The 14,158-nt window shown below is 19.6% G+C and overlaps 5 protein-coding genes across 5 annotated transcripts in view; 1 reads left to right on the top strand and 4 right to left on the bottom strand.

Moving 5' to 3' along the window:
* Window positions 1–155: 155 nt before the first annotated feature.
* Window positions 156–4,024, bottom strand: PF3D7_0824200 (conserved Plasmodium protein, unknown function; the record flags this gene model as incomplete). Its single annotated transcript, XM_002808828.1, has 3 exons — window positions 156–386; window positions 606–3,722; window positions 3,998–4,024. 3 exons carry the CDS (start codon window positions 4,022–4,024, stop codon window positions 156–158), a joined length of 3,375 nt encoding a protein of 1,124 aa, XP_002808874.1.
* Window positions 4,025–5,167: 1,143 nt separating this feature from the next.
* On the bottom strand, window positions 5,168–6,388 carry PF3D7_0824100 (exonuclease, putative; the record flags this gene model as incomplete). Its single annotated transcript, XM_001349247.1, has 1 exon — window positions 5,168–6,388. The coding sequence occupies one exon, from the start codon at window positions 6,386–6,388 to the stop codon at window positions 5,168–5,170; it is 1,221 nt and encodes a 406-aa protein (XP_001349283.1).
* Window positions 6,389–7,453: 1,065 nt separating this feature from the next.
* PF3D7_0824000 (conserved Plasmodium protein, unknown function) lies at window positions 7,454–9,877 on the top strand (the record flags this gene model as incomplete). Its single annotated transcript, XM_001349248.1, has 1 exon — window positions 7,454–9,877. One exon carries the CDS (start codon window positions 7,454–7,456, stop codon window positions 9,875–9,877), a length of 2,424 nt encoding a protein of 807 aa, XP_001349284.1.
* A 774-nt stretch (window positions 9,878–10,651) lies between these two features.
* On the bottom strand, window positions 10,652–11,608 carry PF3D7_0823900 (dicarboxylate/tricarboxylate carrier; the record flags this gene model as incomplete). Its single annotated transcript, XM_001349249.1, has 1 exon — window positions 10,652–11,608. One exon carries the CDS (start codon window positions 11,606–11,608, stop codon window positions 10,652–10,654), a length of 957 nt encoding a protein of 318 aa, XP_001349285.1.
* Window positions 11,609–13,378: 1,770 nt separating this feature from the next.
* The window catches only part of PF3D7_0823800 (DnaJ protein, putative), a gene marked incomplete at both ends in the record, with an annotated part of 1,968 nt that continues 1,188 nt past the window's right edge, over window positions 13,379–14,158 (bottom strand). The window contains one exon of the mRNA XM_001349250.1: window positions 13,379–14,158. This exon is cut by the window's right edge and continues 1,188 nt beyond it. Within this exon, the coding sequence (XP_001349286.1) occupies window positions 13,379–14,158 (780 nt within the window).

Below are 14,158 nucleotides of genomic sequence, written 5' to 3'. Positions count from 1 at the left end.
GTTTGCATAAATAAAAATAATTAGGAGAAAAATCATTAAACATTGAATTAAATGTGGAACAAATATACATATATAATATATATATATATATATATATAAGTTTACAAAGTTAATTAAAAAAAAAAAATAAATAAATATATAATATATGCAAAACATTATGTAGAAAAATTATTAACTGGCAAATTGCAATTGTACAATTTGCACAACTTTTCAACAATTTTGTTATTATTTTCTGTACCCATTTTATAATTCTTTATATCATTATTTAATGTTGATAAGACAATATTTTTCGTTTCTATAAATTCAACATTGTTTTCGTTTTCCTTTTCAACCAACATAGTCCTACAGTGTCTTAAGGGAGGTACAGCTATAGTACCAATCAAATCCTAATAGAAAAAAAAAAAAAAAAAAAAAAAAAAAAAAAATATATATATATATATATCAGATAAATAGTCCACATATAAATATATATATATATATATATATATATATATATATATATGTTGAATCCTTTTAGGTAACATATATACATTATTATACATATTGAAATATAAGATATATCCATTTCTCTTATTATTATACGTTTTGAAAATTTTAGTACATACCTTGTTATTCAATAATGGATTTAAGAATGGATAAAATTCTTGAGCGTAATAAGAATTTTTAAATGTAAACAATGCCGTCAAGCAACTTCTTAAATTATTTTTTAACAAAAAGGATGGGATTAACTGGAATGTATTTCTTTTTTTATTATATATAACATTTTCACGAAATATTGAGCAATGTAAAGATAAAGGAGTATATACCAAATTTAATAAATCATTGTAATTATTATTTAGCCTTATATGAGGAAAAGAAGTTGTTTGATATTTGAAGATTTTATAATTTAAACAGTAATTACTTTTTATATTATCCCAATTAGATTTAAATTTTGTATGCATGTCATATTTATCTGTTGAATTTTCATATGTTTGCATAAATTCATCTTCTGTTGTTTTAATAAATTTTTTTAGTTTTTTTTCTAATAGTGCAAAACTATTATCACTATAATAATATTTTACTACAATAAAATATTCAAACATGTAATTATCATTACATATATGATTTATATTATTTACATTCAAAAGGATATTATTTCTAAATAATACTCGATCTTTATATATGTCAGTATTAATAAGTTCATTGTCAATTAAGGATCCATCACCATTATTATTATTATTATTATTATTATTATTATTATTATTATTATTATTATTATTATTATTATTACTATTATTATTATTATTATTATTATTGTTATTATTATGCATATTATTTTTTTCATTCGTTCCATTTTTATCATAACCAAAGTCCAGAAAAAATTGATAACTCTTTATAAACGTTTGTATAATCTTATCCATTAAGGAAGAATTAAAATTTTTAAAATTGTCATCTATATATTTGATATACGTAAATATGTCCATATCAAATGTAAATAATTTATCAGAATGAATAACAACCTGACCACTAGACCTTAATATATTCAGAGACATAATATTATGTAATTTAAACAAATTAAAATATATAATAGTTTCATCAATATATATATCATTCTTTAAAAATTCTAGATATTCTTCAAATATGTTCTCAAATGATAATTCATTAGATGATTTATTTAAATATTCATAAAAGAAATAATAATTATAATAGATATTAAAATATTCAAAATGATTATTTTCAATATCACAACATTTCCAACACAATTGTAAAATAACATATTTTTCTATAGGTATTTTATTTTTATTTAAAAATTCAAATTCATGCATATTTTCATAAATTATACTCATCAAATTTGTAAAGCTTATTCCATACCTTTTCCTTACATTTTTATATAAATCTTCTTGATATTTACTAAAAGCACAATTTTCCATATGACTTCTTTGAACATATTGATTTTCATACAGTTCATCATTAATACTAATTAATTCAATAAGTTTAACTATGAATTCGTAAATAATTTCACTCTTGATATATCTAAATCCTTTATTTTCTATATATATTAAATTATTCGTACTGTATTTTTGTAAATGTAATAAATAACTACTAATTTCTTCATTTGAAAATTGTAAATTTTCAAAAAGAGCTTTCTTACTAAAGTATATAATCCCATCATCATTATTATCATAATGGTTTTCATTATTATCATAATTGTTTTCATTATTATCGTAATTGTTTTCATTATTATCTACATTATTTTGTATATTTAATCCACTTTTTGCATCATCATTGTCTAAAGCTTCGTTCTGAACTATAAGATAATATGAATACAACAATTCAATGTTATTAAATAGTGTTGCCTTTTCTGTTAACACTATTTTCTCTTTACACAAACCCATAATAGAAAGATTCTTTATCAATTCATCCATGTCATCTGAAAAATTAGTTGTGCTTATTGCATTATAATTATCGTTAACACTACAACTAGCTGTACTGTTACTAGCCATATTGTCAGAATTATCCATAGAATTGTTTCTATAATATTTTGAAACAAATGATTGAAGACATATAGCCAATGTTCCATCGATATCATTCATTAAAATATTATATGTTTTATTTTTGGTACACAAAACTGCATCATTAAATTTACCCAAATTTAAACATAATTTATATAAAATATAATTAATATCTTTATTTTCTGAAAAAATTAAATTTACTTTATATTTCTTCAACTTTTCATTGTTCAGTTGATGATTTATATGATTTACTTCGAATATATTTTTTTGTGTTCCTTTTAAAAAAATATTACTCTTTCTATTAATATTATTACTATCATTTTTTGAAACATTATTATTTTTAATATTCATATTATTCATATCATTATTTTTTTCTGATGTATTATATTCATGACTTTTTATAAAATCATTATATTCCTTTATATACCTATTAAACATTTTAAAATATAGATCACCAGATTCTTTTATTATTTTTTTTAATTCCTGATTAATACAAATTAATAACCATTGATCATTAATACATTTTATTTTTTTGGATAAATAAATTTGCCATATTTCATCTTCAGTTATAATTTCCTTTTCTGCTTCTTCATTAAAATCTTCCCTCTTCTTCCCACTTTTTGTTATACTTAATACATTTTTCATAGTAGTATTAATTATAGGACTAGTCGCAAAAAGAAGAGATTTATCTGCAATATCACAAACTTCATATATATAATTACACACATTATATATACTGTTTTTATTTTTCATCTTTATATTATCTAATTCGTTTTTATATTTTTCATAAAAACTAGAAAACGTCGTATATTTTAATATACAAATATTCTCATTTTTAGACATCTCATTAATAACACCTTCAATTATATGTGCTGAAACATATAATTTAGGTACCTTTTTTAATTTATTTATGTTACTTACTAAATTTCTTTGTAATCTTATTTCATCCTCAAAGTTATAATGCCATTCTATATAAGCCCATAAATGATCAATTTCGTATACATATTTTTCTCTTTCCAAAATATTCATATCTTTATGAAGAAATTGTTTCTTCTGTATATTAAATATGCTTTCATCTGCCTTCACTATTTTATCATTACTTATAATATTATTCTCTTCAACTAAAAATTCAGAAAAATCAGCTTGAATATCCAACACGGTAAGTGAATAATCATAATCCCTATTGCAGGCTCTTTTCAGTGGCACAATTTCACAACCATTTTCCAAGTACTAAAAAAAAAAAAAAAAAAAAAAAAATTAATTCAAATGAAAGAAAAATGAAGAACACACACAAAAAAAAAAAAAAAATATATATATATATATATTTCCTTCAGATGAATTTATATAGATATATATAATTTCATATATTATTATATAAGCACTTCTGATATATAAATAAATAAATAAATAAATATATATATATATATATATATATATATATATATATATATATCACTTATATTAACACATGACATAAATTTAAAAAAGAAAAAAATAATAATTACCCATTTATACGATTTTGCTGAACTCATTTTACTAAACAGATTCTAAATATTTATATGATCATAGTATTAAAAATAAAATTCCTTCTAATCTTGATTTAATGAAAAGGATTAAAAAATATTGAACAAAATAATAATAAATTAATAATTTTGTGTATTCTCATAACAATATATATATATATTAATATAACGCTTTTTTTATCGTAATCCTTCTTTTACATAGTATAAAAATACCATATACATATATGTAAAAAATTATTTATTCAAAAAATAATATTCATATGAACTTTTTAAAGCACATCCATATATATAACTTTATGTGCTTAATTTATTTACATTACATTTTTTTTTTTTTTTTTTCTTAACACAATAATTTCATAAAAGTATAAGCCTTATAAATAAATGTAAATTGAGTATAATAACAAAAATAAATATACATACTTATATATATATATATATATATATATATATATATTTATATATTATTTACTTAAATTATTTAACCGTGTTTAGGATCCTATTCATAATGAATCGATAACATATCCACATTGAATAATATATATAAATAAAATTAACTCTTATTACAATATGATGACATCAATATATTATATATATACATATATTCATATTATAAATATTTTTATCTATAATAATATATTAATTTTATATTATTTAAATATAAAATATGATTACAAAAACATAAAAAAAAAAGACAGTTTAATCATTATATTTCAAGAATTATATAATGTATAATTTATAAATTATTGCATCTTTTTTAATTTTATAAAATTATTACACATTATATATATATATATATATATATATATAATAATATGTGTATTATTAAAAAGTGTATTTTTATATTTTACACAATTATACACATATTTGTAATATTTAATTATATATAGTATTAATATATTAATATATTAATATCTTATAATAACAAAAAAAAAAAAAAAAATAATAATAAATAAATATATAAAATAATAAGATAATAATAATAATAAAATATATTATGTAAAAATTACAAAAAAAAAAATTTATAATACAAAATAAATAAAATGAACGTATAATAATTTATATATTTTATTATAAATATTAAATATTTTTTACAACTACATATTGATAAAGTTCTTATATTTAATGTAAATGTTCAGTTCTATAAAATCATAATTAAGATGAATGCTCCTCATTACAAAATGTAATCATAGGATCAGTAGTACATTCATGTATTGATGGTTTGAATTTTTCCCTGGGTCTTTCCTTTAAATTCCAATAATCATACACATCATCATGCTTACATAAATATAAAATTTTCTGATCTATCGATTTATTACTTACTACGCACAAAACAACATCTCCAATCTTAACATCAACAAAATGAGCAATCGTTGATGGAGTACAAGCCATTCCTTTTCTAGTACTATTCAATTTAAAAACACAATTTAATAAAGATTTACTCACAAGCATAGCTTCCACTATATTCCCCCTTTTAGCTAAATCGTTAGGTAGTTTATATTCATAGTTAAGGTAACAATAATTTACAAATTCTTTGGATTTTTCCAAAACGAGTTTTTTTGGAAGTAATTTATCAAATATTTTGTATAACTTGTATAAATATTTTACATTTTTTAAAGCATATATTATACTTATATTACTTAAAGGTCTTGTTTCCCAAATTTTTTCATTCTTATACATCTCTTTTTTAATAAAACTTAATGAAGCATCATTGATACCTAAATAATCATTTATAAGTTGAGCAAAACTAACTTGATATATATCATTCTTCTTTTGTTTTTCCATTAATAGTAAATGAGCTCTCGATGTGTCATAAACATTTTCAAGTTTCATTCCTAACTGATTATACAAAGCAGAACTATCTTCTCTGCAATCATGTATTAATTTCAAAGTTTTTTTATTTTCAATTATTTTTTGTGCGCTTTTTATTACTGATGTTTTAAGTAAATCAAATATATAATATTTTTGGAGTATATTATCACTCTGTTCATTCATATTTTTTTTTTCTACATAAACCTGCATTAAACATACTTTTCCATATCTACCCAAATTTGTCCCCTCAAAATCAATTGCAATAATTTCACTTCTATTAATTTCTTCAGCTGCTTCTTCGCATTCTTTTTCGTTTTCAATAATTTTTATATCTTTGGATACACTCTCAGTATTCCTTAATATAATACATTTTTTATCATTATTATTCCTATCATATTTCTCATATTCTTTTGAATTAAATTTTGTACTATAAAACCTTTTTAACAATCCAAATTTTTCTATACTTTTAAAATGCTTAAAAAATTCAATATTCAAGAGGTTGTGATAAAAATTTTTATATTTTATAATATATATATAGTTATGTGTGTAATTGAACAAATTCATGCTCCTTACTATTTACTGATTCAATAAAATAAAATAAAATAAATAAATAATGAATGGGATAAAACATTATTATATAACTTAACTAAATTATATATACATACATATATAAATACTCTTATATATATAACTACAAAATGGAATAACTTTCCTTAATCCATATATTGTATGAATAAAATATATTCTTTAATATTTTATATGATAAAAAGCCATAAAAATATGTTATATAAAAAATTATATAAAACAATGAAAAAAAAAAAAAAAAAAAAAAAAAAAAAAAAAAACATATATATATATATATAGATTTAATAAAATTCTGAACAAAAAAAAAAAATTATGAACGATTCATGGAAAAAAAAAAAAAAAAATTCATATATGAAATATAATATTTATAATAGAGGAAGGATCTATAAATATTCAAGCTATTCTACATATATATAAAAAAAAGGTGTCGTAAAAGGAGAAAAATTATGCACATTCAAGGGAAATTCTGTTCACTTACTAACTATTATTTTTTTTTATTATTGTTTTGGCTAACTATTCACACATTAAAATATTACCAAAAAAAAAAAAATTTTTTTTTTTAAAATTAAATAGTTGGATAAAAAAAAAAGAAAAATTTATATGATAGCATTATTCATAAATACCCATTTTGTTTTCATTTCTAATATATATATATACATATATATATATATATATATATATACATACATACATACATACATACATACATATAATTTTGTGTGTTAAATATTATGAGGTTGTTTATTATAATATTTTATATTTTTCAAATTATTCCATGAAATATACTTTTTTCTTCTTCCATTCATATTTCTTCTTTAAACTAATCCATTGATATTTATAAGATAAGTAAAATATTTTTATATCTTATAAATATATCAAATTTATGTTTATTGATACATATAAGAACTTCTGGTATGTATATATTTTTTATTTGTACCAATTGAGAATATTTCCAAATATATTCATACTATATTTTTTTCTAGTTTATAATTCATTTAACTATTCAACAGAAGAATAATATCAATCTGCCCACTCCAATTTAAAATGAACGAAACAAGTTATATACCAGGTTACAGAGATATTAATGTCCAAGCATTTTATAGACCACAAGAAGATTATGCTTTCGCAAATAATATAAGAGCTAAGCAATTTATATATAATCCTTATTTTAAGAAGGAATTAAAAGGTCCATATATCAAAAAAATGTATGAACCTTTTGAAATGAATAAACCACATATAAAAACCATATTTTCTCCACATATCCTTTCTCACACAAAACTAAATAGACAATGCAATCCTTTAGTATCCTATCCTTATGGTATTCCTCGAGATATTGAATATGAAAAGTGTCCAAAATGTAAAGGGAAAAAAAAGGAACACACAATTAAGTATAATAAAAAAGAGAAGAAGAATATAAATAAGATAGATACATTTAGTTACGAGGACAACTTTTTTGTTTCAAGATTAAAACCCGAGTATAATAATTCCACTGAGGAACCACATATTAATATAGAAAAAAATAATGACAATGACAATGTTATTAATATGGACATATATGATATAGAAAATATTAAGGATAAATCAAAACGGGAGTCCTATGAAGATACATACTCAATTCCTATGGGAAATGAAAATATACATGATTACTCCCATTCATCAACAAATAGTTACGATGTAATAAAAGAACTTAACAAGCCACGTTATGAAAATTTAGATAATTTCCCTATGCAATATATCAATACACATGATAACGATGATTCATCCATGTATTATTATAGCTATAATGAAAAAGAAAATTTTAATTCTCAAGAAAAAATAAAAAAAAAAAATTTGGATTTAAAAGATCTCCATATTAATGATGAAATAAATATACCTAATAAATATAAAAATGATCAAAAATATAAACATAATGAGGTTGAAGAATCTTCAAGTTCCCTTAATTCTGACGAAAAATATGAAATTGACAATATAATAAGCAAATATAACAATAATAATGATATACAAAAAGATAATAAAAAAAAAATGAACTTGATTGATAACAATATAATCAATACAGATAAGAAAGGAAAAAAGGATTTATTAATTATGCTTATCAATGATCTGACTCATGGAAAAATAAAACACAAAAAAGAAAAAAATGATGAAAAGTACCAAATGAATCATGAGAATAAAATAAAACGTGAGAACATGATAAAAAACGAAAATGTTGTAAAAAATGAGGAAATATTAAAAAATACACAACAAAACCTAAAGCAAGTAAAAATATGCGAAAATGAAAATATATTTAGCAAATACAATGTGATGGAAATTTATAAAAACCAAAATAGTATATCAACAGATAATATAAAAGAAAAAAATACATCCAAACAAAATGCTCATCATATGAAAGAACATGAAAAAAAGAAAGAAATGGAAGTAGAACATTATCATAGGTACTGTAAATCAGGAAATGGGAAAAATGGAAAAAATGAAAAAAATGAAAAGGAAAAAAAACATGAGGACACAAAAATTAAAAGAGTATATTATAAAAATAGTTTCGAATTACCTAAATCAAATGAACAAGATATGTATCAATCAAATTTATCGAAAAAAAAATCTTTCAATCCAAAAAAAAATAAAAAGGTATCTATAGAAAAGGAACCTATCGTTTTCAAAAAAAGCAAAGATGATCAATCAAAAATAGCAAAACAAATAATAGCTAGAGCAAAATCAATGAAAATGAAAAGAATAGGTACCATTAATTTCCCAACTAAAAATAGCAATAATATAAGTCTTAAGAAACGAAATACACTAAAAAAATTAAATACAATGGTGGAATCAAAATTTAAAAAGCAAAACACCATAGTATTGAAAAAAAGAAAAACTATGCCAAGGTTGCATTTGACGAAACCACCGAACCCAATAATTTTTATAAACAAAAAAAAATTTCTAAAAGCACAGAAGACTGTACATATCCACGACAATAATAAAAAAAATAAAAACAATAACACAAATAATAATAATAATAATAATAATAATAATAATAATAATAATAATAAGAAAATTCTTAGTAGATCTAAGACAAAAGTTTATATTAATAATAAATCAAAAATTTTCAAAAAGGCAGAAGTAAAAATGGTTTCAAAAAATCCATTTAACATATTAGCATCTAACAACAGCTCAAAAACCAATATACAAGATGAAAAGGACAAAAATACAATAAAAAAAGATTATGTAGTAAATAATAATAAAAATCTAAATATCCCTTCTAAAAAAGATAAACCCCAAATTAATAATCATTCCGTAAGAAATAAATTGAAATCAAAAAAGGATGAATTATATCAGAATATTTTATCACTAACCAAAAATATGAAAGAGCAACCTTTAAAGAAGACATATCATGAACATATAAATCATAAGGATTTATTATCCTTAACCTCAAAAAATAGTGATGAAATATATGATAATTCAGTTGATGGAGTATTGTAATGTGATGTTCAACATTTGTGTTTTCTCAACCCCACAAAATGAAAAAAAAAAAAAAAAATTATGGAAAGGTATCATATATATATGTAATATATAAACAAATTTTCATATAATTAATTTGTGAAATTTATTTTTTTTCATCAAACGTAATATTATTACAATATATTATCATTACTCTCATTTTATTTCTATATATATATATATATTTTTTTTTTTTTTTTTTTTTTTTTTACATTTTTTATAATTATTACTTTTTTCATTTTTCAAAAAATCAAAAATAAAAAAAAATATGTAAGGGATATAAATTTGTCTTTTAAAAAAAAAAAAAAAAAAGGAAAAGACTAAAACATTAATAACTAAAAAAAAAAAAAAAAAAACATTTATACACAAGATATTTTAATGTTTTATTTTATGTTTTAAAATATAATTTGTAAATATTTGAAGATAAATTAAGTAATAGTGAATATTTCTTTAATAATTTAATTATTTGATCACTAGATAAATACAAATAATATACTTTTAAAAAAAAATTACAACATTAGATTTTTGGAATATTAAACAAAATATACAAAAATTAAAATATGTCATATGACATAATAAAATTAATTTAATAATAAAAATATGATAACAAATATGTATACATATATATATATATATATATATATTTACTGTTTTGAAAAAAAAAATGGTTATATGTATTAATTAATAATATGTACGTATATATTTTAATCTTTTTATTTATAAATAATTTCAATTACTTGTGGTTGTGTAATCAAGTTAAGAAATTTTTTTTAAAAGATTATTTAGATAATCTACAGTTATGAGTGTAATCATAGCATGAGGTGCGATACGTACATAATAGGTAGCATAACTTGAATAGAAAATAGAGATACCTCCTTTTTTATATAATTGAATAGAACAATCTAACATATTTTTATAGGGCATTTTCTTAGTAACAGGATCTGCTTTCATTTTTTGCATGCAAGTTTTAACAAAATCAAAAGGTAAACTTAAAGTGACCGCAAAAAAGCCACTAATAACACTAGCAACCAGATTAGTCTTCATACCAACACCAAGATATTTTTGTAAAAATTCTTTTGATTGATCATAAGTAGAAAGCATTCCTAAATTTAATGACATGGCTCTAGCTATAGTTGGAACCGAACCTTTCCATAAAGCAAATAATCCTTCTTCTTTTGAAATTCTATATAATGCATTAAACACACCAGTATAATTCCTTTTTAATTCTTTTGGTAATGTATTATCAGCTTGTAATCTAATTAAAGATAAATCTGCAGGATTTCCAATAAAGGCTCCTAATCCACCAGCTGCTAGAGCACAAAAACATTTTTTATAAAAAGGTAAAGGTTCTCCTTCTTTTTTTACCATGTCTGAAAAAGTACGAAATAATCCTAATCGACCAGTAGTATAAATAACTTGACGAGTTAATCCAGCATCTAATCCTTTATATAATGACAAAAATCCTTCATTCTTTATTATGTCCTTAGCAACTATAAATGGATTCCTTAATACATTTTTTCCTTCAGCATTTAATTGAATTCTTACTTTTACCATATCTAATGGTTGGATACAAAATGTGGCAAACATACCACTTGCTCCTCCTACTGCGAATGGTTTTATCTTTTCAAAAACACTCTTGTTATTATTCCCCTTTTTATTAACATCAACACTTGAACTTGATTCTAAATCATATTTAGCTATATCTCTGTCCATCTTATAAATATATATATATATATATTAATACGTTCACAATTTTATTTAATCATACATATATTATATATATATATATATATATATATATATATATATTTTTATTTACATGTGTTAGGTAAGGAATATTATCTAACGAAATATTTCCTTTATTTTTAAATTCACAAGATAAAATGATAAGGTGTATATATAATAATATTACCTCATTTCAGAATAAAATATGATCATCACGAAAAAAAAGGAAAAATATATAAATTAAAAAAAAAATAGATAAATAAATAAATAAATAAATAAATAAATAAATAAATGAATAAATAAATATATATATATATTATGACGTATGGGAAAAAAAAAAAAAATAAAATAAATTATATGTTATGTTGAATAATTATATTAATAACTTTATAATTTCATATGAATAAACATATTTCTTATTTATTAAATATAATATGTTTTTCACAGCTAAATATTATAATATACATTATATGCATACATATATGAAGCATGATTTTATTAAGTACTATATTTTTTTTTAATATATATATATTAATATTAATTATTATATATATATATTTATTAACATAATGGTGATATATTAAAATTAATATATTCTTATTTTTTATTTTGACTATTTAAATTAATATAATACATTTAATTAATATATATATATATATATATATATATATATATATATATATATATATATATATATTTTCCATGTAAATAATATTTCCTGTTTATATATTAACACATTAATACTAAAGAAGATATTCATCACGTTATAATATGTTACAAAACTTATAAGTATCATTATTACATTTGTTAAATATTATAATTAAAATGTAGTATATTCCTATATACATATATATATATATATATATATATATATATATATTTATTTATTTATTTACGAATGTATGAATAGATTCCTTTTCTTTATAAATACACAATCTCATTTTTATTAACTCATTATGAGCATCATAAATATAAAGTATAAAAAAAAGAAATCCATAAATATAACATATAGACAATTTATAGGACATGATAAGAAAGCTATTGTTAAAAAATAAATACATATATACAATATTATCTTATTAATATCCAAAAGATATATTCAAACAACCCTTTTGGTACATTATCATTTTATTAAACTAAAAAATTTAAACTTAAATATTCAAAGAAAAAAATATAACATAATATAATACAATGAATATATACTTTTTTTTTTTTTTTCTTTCTTTTTATTTTTTTTTTTTGGAAATGTAAATTTAAAACAATTATTTCGAAAATGTTAATTCAAAAAAAATATTAAAAATATATTATTCATAATTCGAAATGTAGAAAAAAAAAAAAAAAAAAAAAATATAGGATAAATAAAATGGAATAAAAAAAATAAAATATAAATAAATAAATAAGATAAAGAATATATATATATATATATAAATATATATATATATATATTGATATTTCATTAAAGTGTATCACTACTTATTCTCATCCCTGGGTAAAAAAACTTCGGAACATTTCTGTTCATTTTATCTATGTGATATTATCTTCATATTTTACATATAGTATATATATATATATATACCCCTTTCCAATTTGAAAAATTATACGTTCATATATAAAAAAAAATAGGAAAAAAAAAAGAAAAAAATAAAATAACAATAATAAAACATATATACACACATTATATATACATATATGTATATATATATATATATATATAATGTATCATATATATCGTATTATAATCCAATTGGTTTATCCAATTTAGCTAGCTAATAGAAGAATGAAATCCTTTATATTTATGACAATTACTGAAAAGCCTACGGATAAAGCAAACAAAACATATTTCAAGAATCCATATTCCTTGAATGTTGGGAATAACATAAAACCAACAATTAACGAGAAAATAATTTGTAACTTGGATGTTCTATTAATAATATTATATAATTTATATGGTGTTGTAGTTTTAATATTAAATAGACAATTGATATTAAAAGGTAAGCAATATTTTGGTATTTTTTGAAAGTTTAAGATTTCAATATCTTTGTATATATTATGTAAGAATGATAAATCGTCTTTATTTTGTGAATAATTGCTTAAGTTTTTAATTTCATTAATTGATGAAAATGTATTAGATGAATAATCAAGTAAGAATGAATCATATTTATTAATTGTTTTATCATTTATAAACTTGTTAAATTTTTTTGTTAGATTTTTTTTTAATACATATACTGGTTGTATAAATAATTGTTCTTCTGTTTCTTCTGAACCATTTTTAGATACAAATTTGTTATATGAACTATTAATATTTTGATATGTTTTTCTCATATAATTAACATTTTTTTCATCATCAACATTATCTACAAATATAACATAACAATAAGTTTTTCTTGAACCCATAGTTGAACAAACAGAATCAACATTTATAGAATTAATTTCTACAATATTTTTTTTTAATGCATCATTATATACATTTTTTATATTCGTTGGAGATATTCTTCGTATAATTTTTACTTGATTATTGTTTACTAAAATAAAATAATC

Source organism: Plasmodium falciparum (assembly GCF_000002765.6).
Source record: "Plasmodium falciparum 3D7 genome assembly, chromosome: 8".
Taxonomy (NCBI): Eukaryota; Apicomplexa; class Aconoidasida; order Haemosporida; family Plasmodiidae; genus Plasmodium; species Plasmodium falciparum.
The sequence above is the reverse complement of the archived record's forward strand: the minus strand, read 5'-3'. Positions and strand labels throughout refer to the sequence as shown.